General features: G+C 38.4%; 3 protein-coding genes across 9 annotated transcripts; 1 reads left to right on the top strand and 2 right to left on the bottom strand.

Moving 5' to 3' along the window:
* The first annotated feature begins 93 nt into the window (after window positions 1-93).
* On the top strand, window positions 94-12993 carry LOC143849937 (cold-responsive protein kinase 1-like). Of its 5 annotated transcripts, XR_013235913.1 has the most exons (11): window positions 94-534; window positions 903-1054; window positions 2561-2673; window positions 3212-3422; window positions 3663-3900; window positions 4397-4547; window positions 4988-5349; window positions 6095-6153; window positions 6821-6917; window positions 8410-11302; window positions 11814-12977. XR_013235913.1 is itself a non-coding variant. In XM_077359244.1 (8 exons), exons 2-8 carry the CDS (start codon window positions 982-984, stop codon window positions 6135-6137), a joined length of 1191 nt encoding a protein of 396 aa, XP_077215359.1. In that variant the 5' UTR covers window positions 94-534; window positions 903-981; the 3' UTR covers window positions 6138-6391. The 5 variants fall into 5 exon arrangements, 2 of the variants coding, with proteins under 2 accessions (XP_077215359.1, XP_077215360.1); XR_013235912.1 differs by having other exon boundaries at window positions 6771-11302; window positions 11814-12993; XR_013235911.1 differs by having other exon boundaries at window positions 6821-11302; window positions 11814-12993.
* LOC143849938 (clathrin light chain 2-like) lies at window positions 6902-9882 on the bottom strand. 2 transcript variants are annotated; one of them, XM_077359246.1, is made up of 2 exons: window positions 7957-9739; window positions 6902-7495 (listed from the first exon to the last, which is right to left on the bottom strand). In XM_077359246.1, exons 1-2 carry the CDS (start codon window positions 7999-8001, stop codon window positions 7160-7162), a joined length of 381 nt encoding a protein of 126 aa, XP_077215361.1. In that variant the 5' UTR covers window positions 8002-9739; the 3' UTR covers window positions 6902-7159. The 2 variants fall into 2 exon arrangements, with proteins under 2 accessions (XP_077215361.1, XP_077215362.1); XM_077359247.1 differs by lacking the exon at window positions 7957-9739 and adding an exon at window positions 9743-9882 and having other exon boundaries at window positions 6904-7495.
* LOC143849936 (uncharacterized) lies at window positions 10275-14920 on the bottom strand. Of its 2 annotated transcripts, none has more exons than XM_077359242.1 (5): window positions 14606-14920; window positions 12824-12863; window positions 12569-12729; window positions 12022-12486; window positions 10275-11266 (listed from the first exon to the last, which is right to left on the bottom strand). In XM_077359242.1, the coding sequence occupies exons 1-5, from the start codon at window positions 14831-14833 to the stop codon at window positions 10667-10669; spliced, it is 1494 nt and encodes a 497-aa protein (XP_077215357.1). In that variant the 5' UTR covers window positions 14834-14920; the 3' UTR covers window positions 10275-10666. The 2 variants fall into 2 exon arrangements, with proteins under 2 accessions (XP_077215357.1, XP_077215358.1); XM_077359243.1 differs by having other exon boundaries at window positions 12824-12876; window positions 14606-14682.
* Between the last annotated feature and the right edge of the window lie 183 nt (window positions 14921-15103).

The following is a 15103-nucleotide window of genomic DNA, read 5'->3' on the forward strand; positions in this document are numbered from 1 at the left end:
CCAAACTTTTCTGGAAAATTCATGCAATCCAAAGAGGGCCTCAAGCATTTGTTAAACGAAGGAATAAGAGGCCGAACGTGTGGCCGTTCCTTCATTTCTCAAAAAGCCTTCCTTTCCAACGCGATTCCTTTTGCGCTCACGCGTCTCTCACTGCAAAAAGAAAATGTCAAAATGAGAGTCTACTTTTAATTTTGTTTATGTGGACTCGGCTGTAGAAGAGAAGAAATAAATAAATAAATCGAGGGTTTGGCGTCTGTAGTTTTCACTGCCAAACAATGGCACAAGAAAACGATTGTGATACGCACACAGTACATAGTCGATTTAGACAGACAGAATAAGTAAGATGAGTACGAAAAATAAGAAGAAGGAAGATTTTCCTTTTGTCGAAAAACATGGCCCAATCACCTACGTGCACCTTTTTGGACTACGGAACCCCTTCCCACTTCTTTCTAGGGTTTTTCTCATCGCCTATATAATTCGAATCCATCTCTTACTAACTCTTCAACCTCTTCCAATTCTTCTTTCATGGAAATGGTAATTGTTGCTTTTGTTTTTCTAATCTTTCCAAGTTCTCTTAGGTATCGTTTAAATCTTTGGTTTTCGTGTCTAATTATATTTGTTTTTATTGACTTTCGAGAGATCGAGGATTGTTGCTTTGAGTGAATGAAAAAAAAAAAGAATTTCTCCGGGAAATGATTTCTTTACAAATACTCAATTTCGAGATTTTGGATTTTGTTTTTACTTCCAAATAATGGTTTATCAATGAGGATTTTCGGAGTTGCATTTCTTCATGAAGTTTTTCTTTGACAGGAATTGAGTTCTTGCTCTGTTTCTGCCATAGTTTCCTTGATTCCTATTAGGGTGATTATTTGAGGTAATGAGTTTTTGTTATACTGTGGCAGATTGGTCACTAATGTTTGGAAGGAAAAGAATAGAAATTTTTTGTCAGGATTTAGTTGGTGACAGACTAATTGGACAGAGATGAGTCTTTGCTGCTTTGGTGCCTTCAAATCAAGGAGAAATAATAATGGTCATTCTGGAAGAGACACAGAAGGTACCATCTCCATCGATCGCTCAACCATCTTTTTATCTGTTTTTTCTGTGATTAATGTGGAGTGCACAAGCCACTCTGTATTATTATCTTATTTGAACTTAGAGCTGAATTGGATGCCTGATAACTTTATCTGATATTCATTTTGCTCTTAAACTTTAGGAATCCTATCGGATTGGTGATTAGTTCAAGTAAACCTTTACCTGTTCATTCCTTTTCTTTTTAATTATGTGTAGTTTCCCCTCAAATGTGCAAAATTTATGCTCTCTTCTGAAGAATTTTAAGTTCTTCATATAGTTGCATCAGTTTTTTTTTTTTTTTTTCGTAGGTAAGCTGGGATCGAACCTGCGACCTCAAGGTTGAGATACAATGCCTCAATCATTGAGCTACAGGCCCAACCCCAAAATGGTTGAATTAGGTTTTTCCAGCAGTCTACGTTTTAAACTTCTACTTCTTTGACCTATGCTACCAGGGGTGGAGCTACATGTTGAAAAAGGGGGGCAGCTGCCCCTGTTGAGTTGGGCCAAACTCCTTATGGGCCCAACTCAATTGGGCCAAGCCCCCTTAAAAATTTGAAGCCTGCCCCCCTTATGTATAAATCCTAACTCCGCCACTGTATGCTACCCAAGGTACGGCACTGGTTCCCTCTTCAATATGCGTAGAATGCAAGACTCAGTTGCCCTCCAATGCTGCAATTTTTCTCTGCCTTTCCTTGGTTGCACTTAAGTTCTCTCCGTAACTGCAATAAGCTTCTTCGAGCTATCTAGGTTCCATTTCTCTAATGTATGTTACCCTGGCTTGCGCCTATTTGGAGAATGAGAGACTTGGTTTCCCGGGCCTATTTGGAGAATGCAAGACTTGGTTTCCCTGACCTATTTGTAGAGTGCAAGATTTGATTTTCTTCAAACGCTGCAAAAATTTACATCCACTTCCTGAGATAGAACTTAACTAATGTTCCACCTTATGTATAGCATGGGTCAGCAGACTGCAGGGCTTGATTTTCCTCAAGTGCTGCAAGCTTGCACGTTCTTCACTGATCTAGTTATCGAACTTAAAGTTCTTTCATAGCTGCAGTAAGCTTCTTCCATCAGCCTAGGTTCTAATGGTGTTTTTTTTTTTGAATGGCATCTAGGTTCTAGTTATTTGACCATGTCAACTAGGTTTGGCGTGGTAATGTATTCCGTATCTTTGTTGAGCACAGGACTTGATTTTCCTCAAATTCTGCAATTGTTGCACGGCACCCATCTTAATTGGGTAACATGTATTTGTTTTCTTCTTCTTCTTTTTTTTTGAAAAGGTTACCATTAATTAAATAAGATTTAATAAGATAGTTGATTGACTCATCAGTGCTCCAAGTAGGATCCATGAATTGGAGTCGGTTGATAGTTTTATAATCGTGAGTGTTTGTTGAGCTGACTATTTACTGGTTTTTATTACGTCCATTCATTGGGACTTATGCAAGTTGCACACTGATATGCTTATCTGTTACTTCTATTTGTGGCCGGACAGAGACATCTGATGCCAATGTGAGGCTCTTTTCCTACAACGAGCTGAGATCTGCTACAGGAAACTTTGGTGAGACAAACAGAATTGGTAGAGGCGGCTTTGGTGTAGTCTATAAAGTAAGTTATAGACTTATATTTTTCCATTTATTAACTGGCATGGTTGTTTATCTGGCACTAGGCTGCCCTTTTTTATCTGGCATGGTTGTTTATAACATGGTTTTAAATTTCGGTTTCTACCTGTTTCGGACCCCACCGAAATCGAATTTCGGCCGAAATCTGGCGAAACCAAAACAACACTATTTTATTTAGTATAAAATTTCGGCCGAAATTACTGACATTTCTGAAATTTCAGTAATTTCGGTCGAAATTTCGGACGAAATAAAATACCATTTCGGGTATTATTGATTTCGGTGTCGGTCTTCGGATTTCGGTCGAAATTTAAAACCATGGTTTATAACAATTATGTACTTTCACACACGTACAGACACATTGTATTGAGATTCAGCTGGTTTATGATAAAAGTATATCACACATATATGGAGCTACGGCTACATATATAAGTTCATGATAAAATTCGATTACTTTCACATATGCATTTGGATGTCTGGCCAAATTTGTTTATTAAGTTAGGTGTCTTTGCTGTCTCTGATTGCAGGGTACCTTGAGGGATGAAACCCAAGTCGCCATAAAGTCTCTCTCTGCCGAATCAAATCAAGGATTGCGTGAGTTTTTGACTGAGATTGATATGATATCAAATATTAGACATCCAAACCTTGTTCAGCTGATTGGGTGTTGTATCGAGGGTAGCAGTCGGATGTTAGTGTATGAGTATCTCGAGAACAACAGCCTTGCAAATGCCTTACTTGGTAATCATTTAGAACATCTTTGGTTTTATTGAAAATCATGCTATTTCTTAGCCTTTGGGGCCAACTAATTTAATCAATTAGGAAATACATGTTAATGAAATAAGCAGCAAAGTTCACTCACTATGCAACAGTTTCTTCTTGGTGCCTCAATTGTTGAGCTCTCGCTGTCAATTCTAAATAGCAAATATTAATTCTAATAAATGTTGCTTAGATTCTAACAGCAAACCTCTGTCTTGTCAGGTCCAAAGAGGAAACAAATTCCTCTGGATTGGCCTAGAAGAGCTGCTATCTGTATGGGTGTGGCTCATGGTCTTGTATTTCTTCACGAGGAAGCTGAACCACCTATTATCCACCGAGACATCAAGGCTAGTAATGTTCTTCTTGACAAATACCTTGTCCCTAAAATTGGAGATTTTGGGCTAGCGAAACTTTTTCCAGATAATGTCACTCACATTAGCACACGAGTAGCAGGAACAATGTAAGCATACTTTTTCATTGTATGGCTTTTTTTTTGTGGCCAGTAAAAGTAATTTCAAAGTTCTATGAACACTTGCATCAGTCTTGAAATAGTATGTCCTTACTGTATTTATATATGGGCGATGTTAACTAGGAATTTTGCAGAACTGAAACTATGGTAGATCCTTTGGTAGATAGTGCTATTTTGAAAGACTGGAACTGTCAGGAGGAAATTATTTTGTTGTTATTTAATGAATACATCAGAACAGGCCTTGACACAAATATTAGAATGAAATCTCAATCTACTATTTTTTTTTTTGATGGGTACGCTGGGGTTTAACGGTTATTATTTGAGTTTGATTGGGGATTTTTTTTTTCTCTGGAAGTAGAAGGAGATTGGGTTTTTCGGATAGAGGAGACATCAATCTACTATTTTCTTATTATTTGTATTATATTTATGAGGTTTAATGTGTTATGCATCTCCTGCCGATTTTTAGTTGCCTTGTTTACATGTGCAGGGGTTATTTGGCACCAGAATATGCCTTGTTAGGACAGTTAACAAAAAAGGCTGATATTTATAGTTTTGGTGTGCTTATGCTTGAAATAATAAGCGGCAGAAGTAGCACTAAGGCACTATGGGGAGAGGATATGATGATGATACTGGAATGGGTAATGCTTTTATTCTAGGTAGTACAGATATCTTTCCTTCTGATATGACTTAAAGCCATTAATAATCTATAATCTAGTTCACTGTACCTTTACCTGTTCTGCACCGATACATCATAGGAACAAATACCAACCGTCAGAGATCTTTTTCCTCTTCTAACCATTTCAAATAAGCCATGATTGAAACCAATCAATCATAAAATTCAATAAAAACCGACCAAAGGAGTGGCAACTAGTAGAAAGGATTATCCTTGTCTCCTATATGTTTGCTCCGATCTGCCAAATTTATGGAATCAATAAAAGTTACCCTGAAGAAGACCATAAGATCTAAATTACCCCGAGCACATCCAAAAATATTCAAATGAAAAAAAATAAAAGTTACTGTTTAAAAAAAAGGATAATCCGATTTCGCCTATGCTGATTGAATATGTATGATGTGATAGGCATGGAAACTGCGACAAGAAAACAGACTATTGGAAATTGTGGATCCAGAAACGGCCGAGTACCCAGAGGAGGAAGTGTTGCGCTTCATCAAAGTTGCACTCTTTTGCACTCAAGAAGCATCCCAGCAAAGACCATCGATGAGGCAGGTGGTGGAGATGCTGTCTGAAGGAATTGGCCTCGACGAGGAAGTGCTAACCCAGCCAGGACTCCTCAAGAACAAAAGCCACAATTCCAGAGACTCGGGTAGTGGTTCACAGAGCTCCCAGCCACGCAAAGGCAAATGGAGAACGAACAGATCCACATTAATTACTTCAACAAATTTAAACATGACTCCTATAACCATGACACAGATGCAACCCAGGTGAGAGACTAGCTATTTCTTTTGATGGTCTGACTAAGCCTGATAATCTTCAATTTTTTTTATTTTTATTTTTTTTGGGGGGTGGGGGGGTGGGCTAAGACTAACTGAGACGCTGGTCTGCCTTTTGCTACCTAAGCTTTTAGTTGATACAGATTAGATTTAGCATTTGGAGGAAAACAAAATCACCTGGGCCTTGTATAAAATGTCATTCCAGCTAGTTTGGATGTAAATCATCTCCTCCATGAGAGATCTTTTCGGTGCGTTTATTCTGTATGTGAAATTCTATATTTTCTATTTGCTAAATATACTAATTTTAGAGCCTTCTAGTATATACATATATGCGTTATTACATGATGGATGCCCATATTTTTAAAAAAAAATGGGATGGTGAATGTACAAGTGATGCAATTGTCCAAGGAGAAATAATGTCGTAGTTTGAGTGGTGAAAAAAAAAAGTGCAGTGGGGCGCACTTATTTGGTTGATCTGCACCATTCATTTGTTGGTCCTGCTCTAGATAGGTAGCGCCCTAAAAATCATCCTCACGGGATGATCCTAACCCTTTGATTCGTGGAGATTTCTGTACTATCTTTCTTTTTGAACATGAGAGTGAGAGAGAGCATAAACCCTCATCTCTCTCCCCCAGAGCATAATCCCCTCTCTGTTTCTCTGTAAGTTGATTTTAATCATTTAAGAAAAAATTTATTGAAAAATACAAGACATTTCTTTTTTCTTTTTTTTTTCCAGCTTGCAAGGACTTCCTATGGAAGCGTCAATAATCATGCAATAAAATTCAGCCCTCTCAGGTCAGTTCAGATTTTCTCCTTCTAAATGGCCTGTAGCGAAATTGCCTAGCACATTCCAACAGCCACCTCAGAAGAATTAAATGAAGAAACAATTTGCTAAAAAGTGAGCCGCAAAATGGATCCTACAAAATTGCTCCACAGAAATGCTGAAAGCAGAAAGTCGAATTAGAATGATGTTTTATCTATTGGATGATGATGATGAAGTCCCGGATAACTAACAATAAAATGGTTTTAAGCTGTAGCTAAATTATCTCTGATGATATGCTGAGGCTAGCATAAATTACTATGCCTTGTTCAAGCTTCTGCAAAGTCTCATGACTGTTGAAATGGCCTAAATCAACCCATCAATAATCTAATTTTGAACCCTAACTGATCAAAGTCTAATTTTGAACCACAACTAAACTAAATTTATCTTTTATCTTTTTTATGTTTCCTTTCCGAACAAACCCACAGGACTTGTCTTTGCACCATTTTCCTAACATTAACAGCCACAGGGTTGAGTGTGGAGATGATGAAATTGTCTTTGGGATTTGGCATCCCTTAAAAATATGGCTATAATTAAGCAGTTTTATTTTTACCTTGATCAATACACCCTTTCTGTCTGTGAAACCTCGCAGAATCGGAGACTATCCATAAATGTTGACAGACACTTGATTCTTGGTCACAGTTATGCTTGGCTATGAGGACTGGCTCTCTGCAAAATATTGGGCCCGGAAGACAGCTCTCTGCTTCATCCTTTCTTTCACAAGCACACTTATCAAGAGGTAAGTTCAGTTAGTAGAAAAGGGAAATTAACCCACCAACCTATATGTTTTCAACATCAACCAAATCAAAGATTCAACAGCAAAAAGGAAGATATATAACTACGACACTCAGGTATATCGACCCCATGTAGCCATGGTTATGATTACTGCTAAATATTTAAACAAACTTTGATATGGTTTGGGGCAGCCGACTGCTTCAAACATACAAAAACTGGCAGACCCAGAAAGGAGCGCCATTCTCTTCAAGCCACAGCCACAGCCTCAGGAGCGGTAGTCACCCCTGCCGCCTTGGGAGGTGGGGCAGTGGCATTTTTAGCCTCTTTGGGAGGGTGAGATGGAGCTGGAGCTGGTGGGGGAGGAGGCTTCATGTGGGGTGGTGGAGTGTGCTTGAGCTTCAAGAGTATGTTGCGCATTCTTGAGAGATCAGTTGGCTTTCCAGGTTTTGGCCCTTGGATTACAACAGTCGAAGGATTTTTGTCCTTGTCCTTCTTTCCTCTTTTCTTCTCTATAGTTGGCACTTCAGTTGGAATCAGCTCCGCAATTGCCTTCCAATATTTTTTCTGATTAGCCAGAAAGAGCTGATACAGGAAACACAAGTCAGTAATAATGAATTTTTGCTCTTGTAAGGAATTATCCTTGCATTAAGGGCCCCATTCGTTTTGGATTTTGAGAATTAATTTCGAGTCCAATAATCAGTTTTCGAATCAAAATCAATTTTCAACACCCAAAACTAACAGAGCCTAAATAGAACACTTGATAACCTGAACCATTTCAGATTTTCCAAAAAAAGGAATGGTTGCAGCATGATTAGCTGCATTTTATATTTCACTTATTCAGGTCCTATACAGTAAGGTGATTTGCTTGTCTATCTATATGAAATCGAAGGTTGGGTTCGTTCGTTGGGTCAACTAACATAAGCGTATAAAGAGTATGATGGATGAATATGTCCCTCTTCATCAGTGGAAGACGTCTCGTCATGTATTTAACCACAAAATCGATTATGCTCCTGCGGAATTATCTACTCGTTACGGGATCTCACCCTTCTCGAGAAAGTGCTTGATGTCATAGAACCATGGATTTCCATCGTTTATTACAAAATGACTTGCGAACATTCTTTTGATTCAAGATTCAAGCTGTTATCGGTTTCACTTTCTTCTGATCCCCTCGTTCTTGATCAACCAAGGGAGTGGTTAAATAATTGTGATTCATGACCAATGAACTGCTACGTAGAAACTACAAGAAACTGATTTCAGGTCACAAATCAATGCAAGATGAATGAACTAAAATGGAGAATACTTTAGTTCATAATCTCCTTACATGCATTGAAACAATTTAAACTCTCTTTTCAGTAAAACAATAAGCAGCTCTCCAAGAAAATATTACAGCATCTTCCGATCCATACCCCACACTGCCAAAACATGGATTAACCAAGACATCAAAGGTTCCTTGCATCACAACTGTACCACATGTAAGATTCTGTTTTTTTTTCCAGAGCATGCCCCAATCCTAAGACATCAGCAAGGCTAATAAGAGGAAACCTAAGCAGGGGATGAATGGAGCTACCCGCACTCAAATGAATCCCATCCCACAAGAATTGGATGGAGGGTTTCGAGCAGCCTTTGAATTTCTGAAGAATGGCGGACCAACGAACCACATGAGAGAGAACTTGTTGCTAGATACTCTGCAGTCCTCTGATGGTCCCCTTGAATATCCTTCTATTCATCTCCTTACAAATCAGCCACAAGATAGCTTGGAGATAAGGATTCCACAGCCTACCTGTGATGAGTCACGGTGCAAAGACCCATCCCTCCACAAGATCCGCTAAATGATTTGGAAAGTCCCAAATGACACGAATAAACCAAGAATGAAGAACTATATCTCTATGACAAAACTATAGTGGATGAAAAGATGGAATACAGTCCCCCACCACCACACCATACACATCTGCTGATAATGATCTTCTTACAATTACACAAGTGGTCAATCGTAAGACTCTTATCCATACAGGCCGTCCAACGAAAGGGGCAACCACACTGAGGCAAGAGACATCAAATGGACAGAGCCAACTGATCAAAAAAAAAAAAAAAAAAAAGATCTGACCGTGAACTTCCCATCGGCACTCCCCGACCAAATCTATTTGTTCTCACCCTGTCTTCTGATGAAGAGCAAATCCAATGTCGTCATAAACCTGTCCACAGTATCAAGCTCTCTATTCAAAATACTGACTCCAAAAACTAAACAAAAAGGGAAACTCGGTTGGCGATGTTTCATTGTTGATGAGAAAAAATTGTATAATTGTTAATGTCAACACAAGTAATGTATTTATCAAGAGAGAACAGCTCAAACTCAATCAAATGTTATAATGGTTTGTTTTTGTTATGTTTCTTAATCTACTACTGAATAATTTAGTTCATTATGGCCTCAACCAAATGAGAAAACATGTTGAAAACAATGCCCAATATGGCCTCAACCATACATAAAATAAGTTAGTTCATTAAATAGCAATGCTTCAAGCCATTAAAAAAAATTAGCAATGCTTCAACATTCAACTCTTGAACTGCCTTCCTATGATGATAAGAATAATCAGAGTTCATTAAACATCCAATTGCTTGAGTCTGATTGATTTTGGATCTAACAGAGTCAATAAAAAACTCATTTGAGCTGCCCGAATATCAATCGATAATCACACTATTCATTAGAGTTAAAAAATAAGAGATAAGGATGGAAGAAAACATCCCAAAGAATATCAATCGATAGACAACACATAAACAGATGAACTACAAAAATCAACCAAATCGAGATTAAGAAGGGGGAGGAAAAGTCACCGTCTCCATTCCCGGACTACAAAACCCTCCTCTGGCGGCTGAAGGATCGGACCGTCCGACGTGGCAAAAACCCCATCGTAAGCCATTCCGTTCAATTCCGGTGAGAGATCATCAGGATCTGAATGGAATGCACCTCCTCTGCTTCCGTGCATCGGCGGCGGGAATGGAATCTCCGGAATCGGTTGCGCCGTAAAAACGTCGTCGAAAGGGCGAGTTGTCTCGGCGGGTCTCGACTCGTCCGAGTCGGGAAATGCCGACATCTTGGGAGTTTCTTCTCTCTGACACGACTATCCGGTAACAGGGTGCGAATGAAGTGTTTACAGATCTCTGTCCACATGAAGTGACAGACGCTCTGCCAATACGGTGTCAAAGGAGAGTCACCCTGGTGAAAAGTGGTCAGCTGACCAATGGAAAACTAATCCAAAATTGCTATCCTGTTTAAAAGACAGCAATCTTCTTTCTAAAGTACAGAATTGCACTCTATGTTAACTCCTCCAAAACTACAATACTCAATTCCAACATAACAAAAATGTCCCATATCACGCCATCTCTTCCAATAGAATTACCACCATTGTTACAAAGTCCTGATTTGGCAATAATTCAGAGACGCAAATGCTTGAAAAATTATCTAAACAATCACATTTACGCCTTACTAATGTGTAAACGGTCATCAGATTTAATCACACAAGGCACACACAACACCAACAACATCTTCAACAGTAAAATGAAATCTCGATGTTACTATATACACTGCTGAAGAAATTGCAAAACTCTGTGAGTTCCCATGTCCCCAATATCCAGTAATAGTAAAAGATTGCAAAAGGGATGGAAGATGAATGCCTCCGTTCTGTTTGCGAAGCCAGCAGGTGAATTAATGTAGGAGTGGTATTTTTTTATTGTTGTACAGTTGAGCTAAGTTGGTTGTTATGGAAACAGGTACAAGAAAAAGTTGCGCAGCATTTCGTAGCCCCGTCGAATGTCATTTCTGAAGACAGCAACATGACGTTGTTCACCGTCGGCCCCTTCTGCTGGGTAAGGAATTTCTTCAGGACTTCTATGGGGCACTCCTTGATCATTATTAGAAACTGTTCCTTCAGGTCCGTCAGCTGGGTAAGGAATTTCTTCAGGACTTTTATCGGGCACTCCTTGATCATTATTAGAAACTGTTCCTTCAGGTCCGTCTGCTGGGTAAGGATTTTCTTCAGCACTTTTATGGGGCACTCCTTGATCATTATTAGAAACTGTTCCTTCAGGTCCGTCAGCTGGGTAAAGATTTTCTTCAGGACTTTTATGGGGCACTCCTCGATCATTATTAGAAACTGTTCCTTCAGGTCCGTCAGCGGGGTAAGGATTTTCTTCAGGACTTTTATGGGGCACTCCTTGATCATTATTAGAAACTGTTCCCTCAGGTCCGTCATCACACATTCTTTCTTCAGGGTCATAACCACGCTTCACCACAGCTTTCCCTTCAGACCCTAGTTTTCGGTAGAATGTCTCACTTTCTTGCTCCCCAGATAGTTGACTCTGTTATGCAATACATGAAGAAGCAACAAAAATAAGGTGTCAATATCTAAACTTGCTGTTAATTGAATGCATACTGCTGTTATGGATGGATTGATTATTAAGTGCACAACTCAACTTAGAGCTCATTAATATATTTAAACCCAACAACGTTTTCTCACTTCATCAGTAAATAAAGTGCTTGAAAATGGTAGTTTTCTTCTAATCTGATTGTTGTGAGACCAGATGAAGATAACTGAAATTTCTTCTAATCTGATTGGTGCACCACTAGATGAAGAGAACTTAGTTACAATCCATTGGGAGATGCTGAAGAAACTTCAATCTGTAATGTCCGGAGATATTGGAGTTTCTAATTGATTGTAACTCAGGATGGAAAGAAGAAAACTGAAAATGTCATATGTCCTGCTGATGAGGATAGTTTTACTTTTATCTATGAAACGATTAATTCAAAATATGTAACAGATCCAATACTTGGATGTCCACCAGGTATAAAAGCTGTAGGTTTTTTGTTTTGTTGTGATTTCAAAGCCATATATTTTTCGTTTTGCAGGTAACTACACAGTTTTATCTGGGAAACCTAGATTTGGTTTGAGACAATGGCAAGTCATATTATTTTAAGAGGCAGCAGGAAGGGAAATATGGAAATTATAAAGCTTTAAAGGTTCTGAACCAGACAGACAAAACAAAACATATGGAGAGTCAACTACTGATTAGGGAAATGAACAGAAAATGAAAATTATGTCTCATCAGACGGTTACCTTGTGTGTATTGGGATCATCTATGTCCTCAGCTGCAACAGAAGCATTGGAGACTATGTTTTTAGTGACTTCATTTATGAACACTTTCTCAGTTGCGGACATCGTCGGAGGCACAGGAGCCAATCCAGGAACCAAAACAGCAGTTCCTTCATTGATACTCCAGTTTTCTTTATTGTTCACACTTATTGGGCTCTCAGTGGTAACAGAACTTCCATAGCTTCCTACTTCATCCTCTGCAATGGTTGATTCATTTGTAAGATTAGACACCAAATTCTCTGTTTGTTTAGCAATTGATTCCTCCGTTATCTTCTGAAGTTCTGCATTTTCCCAATCTTCGAAAATGATAATAGTGTTCTTGGTTTCCCAAGGCTGTAGAATCCGATCTGGGCCTGGCTGCCATTCAATCTCTCCTCTAATGCCTTTGAGTATGAACTTGAATTGAATTGTTTTTCCAACAGGTATATCCTATTCAAAACACCAAGCCAAAATATCAGAACTACCAGTAAAATGATGTAAATTTCTGTCACATCCACGAATTCCTTCTCACCAGTTCAAGTGCCCAAACATGGCCTTCTGACCAATCCAACGGTATTGCTTTCAATGGGTCCCACAACCCAAAAATGGGATCTTCCCCAACAAGGAGAAATTGCTGACCGAAGACACATGCCTTCTGCAATTTGAATTTCACATGAACAGTGTTTGATTCATCTGAAATCAGCAGTGAATGATAACATGGCATTAGAATCGAATCAATAAGTGAAACATCAATTAAATGGAAAGATGAGATGATGATTAAGCATACATGTTGCTTGGAGCTGGGTGTCTATTGTCTCTGCATCTGCCTGCATTGTTTGACTTTTACAAGGTCACTTGGTAAATAATTAATTTGGTAAACAAAATAATTCCGTTCAAGACCATATTTATGTGAAGAGAGAAAAAAAACTTCTTTGAGATCTCAAACAGAATAAACTTCTTATGAACTTAACTTCACCACATCATTCCTGATTTCTAGTCATGTGTGATTGAGTTATTTCTTCAATTAATAGAATGCCGATAATTGAAACAACTTATTTAGGAATATGGCTAATATGCCACAGTAGCTGGTTAGTCTGCTCAGGCAGAACAAATAAGGTATTTTTTTCTTTCAAATCAGAGATTCAGGGCCTGTTTGTTTTAGATTATGACAACCGATTGTGGAGTCCCCAACCTATTATTGGTCTCAATTTAGTGCAATTTTCGGTCCAATAATCGATTGGAGGCGCCACAATCGGTTGTCATAATCTAAACAAACAGGGCCTCAGTCTTAATCTCTAATAAAATCCAACTGACTCTGAGCATTTCCTTTACTCCCTTTCCTTCTCTAATCATACAGAAATTGCTAACCAAAACCAAGAAAAAGCATAACCAAATCACTGCAATGAAGCAATGAAATCAAATACGCCTGCAACAACGAAACTGGATTTACATGACCAAAAAGTGCAAAACAAATAAATGAGATCAAGAACAAAAGAAAATGACTGTATTAATATAATAAGAAGCAATGAAAACAATAACAGAAATATTTATATTTTGAGATAAGGAGAAGAGACAAACCCAAAACAGAAATTACAGAGAAGATACCACAAAACAAACCCTGCAATGGATTAGAACAGGGAAAAAAGGGCAAAAACGAACTGAGCAGAAATAAAGATAAAAAAGAGAGACTGAAAAAAATCACAGAATTAAAACGGTAAAATGAGAGGGCAAGAAGAGCAACCAATGGGAAAAAAAACAGGAATATCAAAGCTTAAAAAAAAAGAAAAAAAGGAAGAGAGGAATATCAGAACTGAAACCCTAAAACTAAAACTAATGAGATCATGGGCAGAAAGGGAAGCAACAGAATCAAGAACAGAAGAAGGAAAGATACCAAAGATTGTTAATGAGATCAGAGCTGAAACCGTAAAACTAAAACTAATAAGATCATGGGCAGAAAGGGAAGCAACAGAATCAAGAACAGAAACAAATATACCAAAGATTGTTAAAATAAACTTACAGTAGATTCAGAAACACAGAGCAAAACGTTCAAAAGGTCAGAGCGAGGAAAGAAACTAAAAAGGAAAAAGCAGAAATCACACAAACTAGCGAGCGGGAAAATAGACAAATTAGAAACGGGGTATCAAAAGCCAGAACTGGAAACCAAATCCAAGAAATGGAGAAATGATAATAAAAACCGAAGCAATGAAATGAGTCACTAAAGAAAGATAGGATGAGATGAAGAACCAAAACTAAAAAAAAAGTCAGATGCTAAAGTACTAAAACAGTACAATGCAAGAATCAGAAAATACAGATGAAAATGGGAGTAGTAGAAAGAGCGATAAATGGGATTTAACAAAACCAGAAATTACTGAAACGTTATAAACAAACTAAACAGATGAAGAACAGCGCCAATAAAAAAAACAGATAAAGAACAGAAGAAAAAAGAACAGTCTAAAATCCCGACCTATAGATTGATATTGACAACGCAAGAACATGAAATTAGAGACAAGAAACAGCAGAATGAAGCTCCAAATTTGAAAATAAAAGGAAGAAAAAAAGAAGAATCTACCTCCGATTGTGTTGACAGAGACGAAGTTAAGATCAATAGAAAAGCAGATTTCTGTTTCCGAATGGAGAAACCAGAATCGAGCTTCGACGATCGGAGAAAGCGAATGGAAGGTCTGAGAAGAAGAGCTCTCGAAGAAGAAGAAGAAGAAGAAGAAGAAGAGGACAAATCTCTGGTTCTGCAACTCTCTGCCAAAATCTTGTTCGAGCAAGGACTCGCTAGGGCATCCATCAAGCTTCCAAATGAAAATTCCAAAAATTTCAACTTTTAACAACTTTATAATCTCTCTCTCTCTCTCTCTAAAAGTGTATGTATATCGGATACTGGTGGTTCTCATGGATTGCGGCACCTGTCTATCCAAATCGACCTGGGGATTTGGAAATGGAGACATTAGGTCGTGACGCGTGGATTTCTATTGGGTTTGGAGAGAGTATCTCGGGAGTACGTAGTAACTAGTAAATACCCTAAGGGCCCGTTTGGATACCTCCCATTTTGTATTTG

The sequence above is a fragment of the Tasmannia lanceolata genome, unplaced genomic scaffold (assembly GCF_043159265.1).
Source record: "Tasmannia lanceolata isolate RefF3 unplaced genomic scaffold, GAP_Taslan_0.1 ptg000018l, whole genome shotgun sequence".
Lineage (NCBI taxonomy): Eukaryota > Viridiplantae > Streptophyta > Magnoliopsida > Canellales > Winteraceae > Tasmannia > Tasmannia lanceolata.

Excerpts from the sequence above, each read along its gene's own strand:
- LOC143849936 (XM_077359242.1), bottom strand. The coding sequence starts at position 14,833 with ATGGATGCCCTAGCGAGTCCTTGCTCGAACAAGATTTTGGCAGAGAGT. Across the intron at positions 12,864-14,605 it reads CTCTGTCAACACAATCGGAG|GCAGATGCAGAGACAATAGA; the intron begins GTAGATTCTTCT and ends CAAACAATGCAG. Across the intron at positions 12,730-12,823 it reads CACCCAGCTCCAAGCAACAT|ATGAATCAAACACTGTTCAT; the intron begins GTATGCTTAATC and ends TGCTGATTTCAG.
- LOC143849938 (XM_077359246.1), bottom strand. The coding sequence starts at position 8,001 with ATGGAAATCCATGGTTCTATGACATCAAGCACTTTCTCGAGAAGG. Across the intron at positions 7,496-7,956 it reads CAAGCACTTTCTCGAGAAGG|CTCTTTCTGGCTAATCAGAA; the intron begins GTGAGATCCCGT and ends TTCCTGTATCAG.
- LOC143849937 (XM_077359244.1), top strand. The coding sequence starts at position 982 with ATGAGTCTTTGCTGCTTTGGTGCCTTCAAATCAAGGAGAAATAATAAT. Across the intron at positions 2,674-3,211 it reads GCTTTGGTGTAGTCTATAAA|GGTACCTTGAGGGATGAAAC; the intron begins GTAAGTTATAGA and ends CTCTGATTGCAG. Across the intron at positions 3,901-4,396 it reads ACACGAGTAGCAGGAACAAT|GGGTTATTTGGCACCAGAAT; the intron begins GTAAGCATACTT and ends TTACATGTGCAG.